General features: G+C 53.9%; 1 protein-coding gene across 1 annotated transcript; it reads right to left on the bottom strand.

Annotated features, from left to right (window-relative positions):
• Positions 1–1,338: 1,338 nt before the first annotated feature.
• On the bottom strand, positions 1,339–3,466 carry LOC118498660. Its single transcript, XM_036017283.1, has one exon. The coding sequence runs from the start codon at positions 3,195–3,197 to the stop codon at positions 1,509–1,511; it is 1,689 nt and encodes a 562-aa protein (XP_035873176.1). The 5' UTR covers positions 3,198–3,466; the 3' UTR covers positions 1,339–1,508.
• Between the last annotated feature and the right edge of the window lie 3,261 nt (positions 3,467–6,727).

Here is a 6,727-nt window from a genome sequence, read left to right as displayed (position 1 = left end):
GGCTCTACATGTCTGGCCTTACTACACCTCATGGCAGGAGACAGGCAAATGGACTTGTTCCTTCTTGTTTCATGCTGTTTCATCAGCATCATTATCTGTCTGTGGTACTTCTCCTGATAGGAGTGTGGAGTCCATGTCCAGTTCTCCCCACTCCCAGAAGTCATCTCTTGGTCCCCTGTGAGGACCTAGCAGCACCCAGGCTCAGGGGCCAACTCTGTGCCATACCTTCCTGTGTTCCCGAGGGCCAAGGACACACTCTGTCTGGGTCCCAACCCTCCCACAAGTCCCTGCAGCACTGCCACTGCTGCACCCACCCTGGAGGCAATGCTGGATCTGGGCAAAAGGCAGGACCTGGCTCCAGGGAGAACCCGTGGCATGAAGAGGCTTGTGCCCACTCTGTCCCTCCATGCCAGCTCTGGTCCCCTATGGGCCACGGTTGTAAGTAAAGGTCACAAACTGCATCCCGAGGTCCCCAATCCCATGCAAGCTGATGAAATAGATTGTGGAGAGGTGTAATGAAATATATCTTCCCTGCTTGAGCGTTCTGCTGCCCCTGTGAGCCTGGACTTCTGAGTAGCAACTACAGGTGGCTCCTCTCATTTTGGCTCTGGGAGCTGTAAGAGGTGGACACCCTGCCCCACTGGACCCCTAACTTCTCCTCCAGTCTGGGTCTGTAGATGGTGGTGGGATGCCCATAAACTAGGCCTCAGGCACTGCCTAGTTTATGGGCACATTGTGTCACTTTGCCCCCTTCCCCTGCATCTCAGCCTGGGTGCACTGTGTCCCACCATCACATGGCAACTGCACACACAGTCATGTCCTGCTCCCTTCCCCAGAAGGGAACTGTGAGTGCCCTCGAGCAGGTGGCTCTCTCCCCCAGGGGGGCTGGCAGGCCTGGTGCCCTTAGCAGCGTCTGTGCTCCCCACCTGCACGCCCACAGTGTTGCTCCAGAGCTTGAGAGAGGAGTGGATGGGACACTGAGCACTGACCACTTCAGAGAGAGAAGCTCTCCTGGGCAGGAGACACCCCCTCTGGACTCAGGGCCAGCTCTGCCACCAAAGTCCCCTCTCCACTCAGTGACACTCTCTGGAGACTGAGGGTATTTCAGTGTCTGCAATCCCCTCCCCCACAGCTTACAAGTTGAAGGTAGAGAGGAAGCTTGAGAGGACAGGCTGAGCCAGATCTTATAGTTTTGCTCATCTTGACAACCCCTGAAGGCTCCTGTTTGCCTTTGTAATGATGGGTTATGGAAACAAGGTGCACTGAGGGAATGGGGTGGGGTGGAGGTGCCTTGCTGCAGTGAACTTCCCTGGGAAAAAGAGAGCCCTGACACCTTCTCTTGACCCTGCAGGCCACAGACAGAGGTCACCAGCTTCCATGAGGAAAAAAAAAACACATATATTTTGGGAAACAATTAGATTTGGGGTAGGAAGAAGCCATTAGTACATAGAGGATGACATGCTCACACGAGAGCAAAAAGTCTCTGTCTGCCCGGTGTTCATTTTTTCTTAGAGAAAAGTGCCAGTAGGAAAGGCATGAGCAGCAGACACTGGTTGGGCAGAGGAGACATATTTTCGAAGGGGACAGTGCCGTGGGCAGTGACGGGGGCGGCCTGAGAGCCCTGCCACCATTGGCCCATGTTGGCAGGGTCTTCCTGGGGACCATGGGTCCCTGGGTGGGAAGGCCCCCTTGCTGTCCCTGTTTGTGGTCCACCCACTCTTGTTGGACCAGTTGTGGCCATTAGGGGTGGCTTGGCGACCATCGGCCATCCCTCTCATCATTCTTCTCTGCTCTTCATAGCAGAGAACCCTCTGGTGGCAGAGATGCGGGCCTGCTGGAGCCTGGAGTTCTCCTCTGCGCCAATGGGACCGTGAGGCTTGGAGTCCATAGTGGAATGCTAGTTTTTCCTCAAGACTCTGTCTCACAGCTGTCATGAGCTCCTGAGCCTCAGCAGCTCTGCTGTCCATAAGTGACCTGCTTTTGTCTGGTTCCCAGCTCTGGTCAAGGGCTGGTGCAGGTGTGCCTTTTTGCGGGGGCTTTTTCTGTCCTTCGCTTTTCCCGGGGAGGATCCATTGCAGAAAGCACCTCATTCCTTTTCTGAAGAGGTTTTCTGGAGGAACCTGTCCCTTCTGCTCGAGTTGGCAGGACCTGCTTCTTGAGGACTCTCCTGATTTCTTTTCCTGGGCAGTATGCATCCTACTGGCTTGTGAGGCCCTCAGTCCTGCCCACACTTCTCTGTGCTCTGCTGGGGCAGGCTTCCTATTATTCTCCTTAGTTGGCTCATTGCTGGTCGCTACTAAACTTGGACTTAACACCCAGCAGCCTTCCTTGGCCTCTGTGGAGGTCTCACTATGCCACATTCTGCCATTAGATGTATAGTTGAGGGACAGAGGAGTCAGCCTGTCCTCCTGTCTAGTCAGAGGAGCCACTGAGGGCCCATGGCAATTACCAGTTGGGGTCCTTCCCAGGGCACTCTGGATTTCAGATGCAAGTGAAGGGACAGCGAGGGGACCCACCGGTGTGGGAACTAAAGATTCTCCTTTCACTTTCTCTTTTGGAAGGGAATGAACAGGTTTGTCCAAGAACTTGGCAAAATCGGCACTTGGGAGGGCCCTGGATACACAGGTGGCTGAGAAGATACCGAGGGAATTCAGGAGGGGCGAGTGTTGAGCCCTTGTCAACTTAAAGGCTTTGATGGGCTTGAGGATCCTGAGAGGAAGGCCCCACCTGTGCCTCACTTGAAACTTTTTAATATGTGCTTCCAGCACCTGTTGAGTGTGTGAACTGAGAGGGGAAAGCTCAGGGCAGGAGTTCATGCAGGGTTCCAGATCCTTAGGAGATGCTGGATGTTTGGCTTCCCTGTGAACATTTGACTTTCCAGGGAGGCTGGCAGCAAGCCTGGGAGGATGACCATCCACAGGGTCCTGATCATCACTAACCTTCCCCACTGTTCTGTCCAAATGGACTCTCAGGACATTTTTGTCCAGCCTGCTTGTTGAGGACCCCATCAAGTCTCTTCCTGACTCCTCACAGCTCACCCCCAGGCCCTTCCCTGGGATGCTGGCTGAGCCAGAGCACAGGTGTTTTAGGCTCCTCCTTTCACTGGGCCCCACATCCATGTCCAGGTGTGTCCTTGGTGGGATCCTTGCTGGACCGCTGGACCTCATCTTCTCTGCATCCTGACTACTTTTGCCCATAAATGCAGAGAGCTGCCAGGGATCCTGCCTTCCCTGTGCCTGACCCACCTCTGGAAACTGGCCATCAGGCAGCCTCAGTTGCAGGGATAACTGGATGCTGCGGGGCAGGCCACCCCAGTGCTCCTGCTGCTGCAGCAGGAACCTCTTCTGAAGGTGCTGCTCCAACTGCTCCCACACATCAAGGCTGATCAAATCCCCAGGAACGGTGGAGGCTGGGCTGCAGGGGTGGGAGGCCCCTTTGTCCTGAGGAACATGGGGAGTGACGTTACCCTTTCTGAGGTTTTTTTTTTAAAACAGAAAGGGTAAAGGTCTCATACCTTCTGGCCGCTTCTTCAAACAGTGGCAGTCTAGGTTTGAATTGCAGTTGGTGTGAAAGATTGTGGGTGCGTAGGGCAGGGGAGAGTAATGGAGGGGAAATGGGGACAACTGTAATTGCACAACAATAAAAAATTAAAATAAAAAATATAAAGTAAAAAACAAAACAAAACATTGTGCCATATTCTGAGCCATAGAGCAAAGCTCCCCAGAGAACCTTGTCTGGGGCAGAGAAGAAGGCAGTCAGATTGGGAAGCAGGAGAGGAGGTGGGTCTGAGTCTGGCTGTGAACCAGAAGTGGGGGACTTGACTTGGGGCATGGTCGGAGTCGAGAGTTGGGGTGGAACCTTGGGCTGGGGCAAGGCCTGGGCCAGAAGGGTTGGTGACTTACTGTGTCTTGTTCAGAATTCAAGTGACAGTCTGACTCCTCCTTTTTTTCATTTTCCTTCCATATCCCCACTTCTGTTTTCTTGGTGTTCAGTAACTGCAGCACCTTCTGGACAGGAGGGTTAAGCAATGAGGGGCTACCAGCTGCTACCTGTCTGTCTGTGGGATCTCCCAAGAACAAGACTTCAGGTGGGTGGTGGGACAGGTGCTCTTGCTGGGACTCACATTGTGAAGAAGTTGGGAAGCACATGGCTATGGCAGTTGCCTGACACCAAGACAGGGCAGAAATGGGACTGCTGGAGGGGCCAGGGCCCAAGGCAGCTGGTTTGGGACAAGCTGACTCTGGTGGGGCGGGGGAGGGGAGGCTGTTGGAGGTGGCAGGTGGGCCTCTGAATCAGGGGCACATGAAGGCAAATGGGAAAGTGCAAGTGACCGAGGCAAAAGGCTGCCCAGGGAGAGGAAAGACTCTAGTGGCTGTGAGGCACTCAAAGGTGACAGTGAAAGAACCAAAACCGAGGAGGCTGTCGGTCCTGGTGATGATAGGGTGCAGGCCAGAGGTGCTGGGCACTCAGTCAGAGGAGCTGGGGAAGCCGACATGGGGTCATGGCGGGAGCAGCCTCTCCCACAGGACTGTGGCAGGGCTGGTGGGCTCCAGTGGGTGCTGCTTTGCACACCTCACCAGCGGGATCTTGACATGAACACAAGGACAAAAGTTGCCCTTGTCCAGGAGTCTGCCCAGGTGGCTGCAGGAGACGGAGGCACAGGCTGCAGCTAGGAGCAGAGGGACAGGCCCGGCCCCCGAGGCCCAGGACTCTCCTGGGCCCAGTGCTTCTGTTGTCCCTCACACCCCAGGGCTACAGCCCCACCCTGTCCCAATTCCTCCTCCCCCAGTACCCAGGTCAGTCCCACGTGGCCTGCAGCTCTGGGGTCACATCCCAGGTTTGGGAGGGAGGAGTACCCAGGAGAAAGGGGGAAGATTCTTAACCTTCTCAGATGTGAACTCAGGTCCCAAGCCTCTTCCAGTTCTTGCTGGCCATCTCTGGGGGCTGGAAACCAGGAGACAGGTCACATGGTGCAGCAGGGCCTGGGGGTCTCACAGGAGGCTGAGTGCAATGGCCCTTTAGGGGAGCTGCCTGGCAGAGTGGACTTTGGAGCTCAAGCATCCAGGTCAACGCCACATGATTCCTGACAGTGATGGCAAGACTGGGACAGGCAGCCCTGTGTCATTTACAAAATGCTTCCAGCCACTACCCCTATAGCCCTCACAACTTCCCTGTGGGCCAGAAAGGGAAGGGGGTGCCTCACAAAGGGATCTGAGCAAAGAGAAACCTTGAACCTGCAGTTGGACTGGAGTCCCCACCTCCCAATCAGGCACTGAGGGTCCAGAACAGCAGGATGTCCCTGCTGGGCCCTGCTGGGACGTCCTGCTGGGGGAACACCCATTTCTGGGCCCTCGAGGCCTCACTGTGGACACAGATTCTGGGAAGTACTCAGATTCTGACCCCCTTCCCAGGAGCCTCCCAAGGGCTGTTTCCTAAGAGGCAGGCTCTGCCGCCAGAGCTCTCAGGGACCTGGCCCTGGACCCTTGGGGACAGGACAGATGGAGGCAAACTCTCAGGCTCAGGACTGAGGGGCTGTAACTCATCTTTCAAACATTGACTTTTCTTCCTTCTCCCCTACCTCAGCTTCATCGGATGCTGAAAGACAAGAGAAAACAGGGTTGGGGGCTGGGACCCCACTCTGACTCCACTCTCTTAGATGAGCTACAGATGCACAGTGCTTGGGAACAATAGGACTTTCTACACTGAACTAATGGGGCTCTCTGGTTGTCCCCTTTTAGTTTTGAAGTGGGTGAAAATCATTTCTGGTTTTCCTTCTTTGGAAAACATAAAGAAACGTTTTCTATATGAGACTGACCATGGATTTCTTCTGTCACTGTTCCTCTGCTCAGGAAACACACACTTTCCCAGATATACAGCCCATCTGAGCTTGCTGAGGTGGGACTCTGCTTTCCTGAGGCCACAGCCCCACCCTAGCTCAGAGGCTTCTGCAGCTCTGCAATCCCTGAGAACAGCCCAGAAGACGGGAGACTTACCTCAGACAACTGCTATGGGGAGGTAGCTCGATAACCAGGGCTCTGAGCCTGTTTCCCCCACCAACAGAGACTAGCAAGGACACTAATTGTATGTCCATGTCAAGACCAACAGGGACACTAATTATATGTCCATACCTCAGCCCCTGATCTCTTTGTTCTGTTTTTCTTCTCCCTCCTTATAAAACCTCTGCCTACACTGAGGTGTTGAGATGGTCTTTGAGGTCTGAGCCCATGTAGGGTAAATGGAGGCAGTGTTGCTTTCTCACCCAGGTGTCTGGGTAACTAAGGGAACTAGTGTTCCCATAAACTTGAATGGGCCTGAGAAGCAGTGTCCCCATAGCCTCGAGACTGGATCTGATAAATGGTTCCCATAACATGAAGTGAGCTCCCATGCACAGAATCATGCTATGTTATATTATTCTTTGGCTTCTTGCTGGCTTTTTTTGTCTCTAGTACTTAAGCAGGTAGGGGCTTCTCACTAGAGAGGCACACAGCTTGCAGTGTGTATGGCTCAACCACCCGTGAATGAAGGCATGTCAGACATCCTAATGGCTCCGTGAATATTCTTCCATTTGCCCAAATACCGTAAACCTGACAGACCTTGAATGGTTGCAACACACCTGTCATCTCAGGGTGCTGATTCCATTTTCTTCTCAACCAGAACCTGTCTCATGAGTTTGGCTTTCATTGCAGCAAGCAGCTGAAACTTGGTTTCTGTTACAATACCAGGAGGC

The sequence above is a fragment of the Phyllostomus discolor genome, unplaced genomic scaffold, assembly GCF_004126475.2.
Source record: "Phyllostomus discolor isolate MPI-MPIP mPhyDis1 unplaced genomic scaffold, mPhyDis1.pri.v3 mPhyDis1_scaffold_6, whole genome shotgun sequence".
Lineage (NCBI taxonomy): Eukaryota > Metazoa > Chordata > Mammalia > Chiroptera > Phyllostomidae > Phyllostomus > Phyllostomus discolor.
This window is presented reverse-complemented; position numbering and strand designations above follow the sequence as displayed.

Bases quoted from the DNA above. Each gene is read 5' to 3' on its own strand.
- LOC118498660 (XM_036017283.1), bottom strand. From the start codon at position 3,197: ATGGGCAAAAGTAGTCAGGATGCAGAGAAGATGAGGTCCAGCGGTCCA.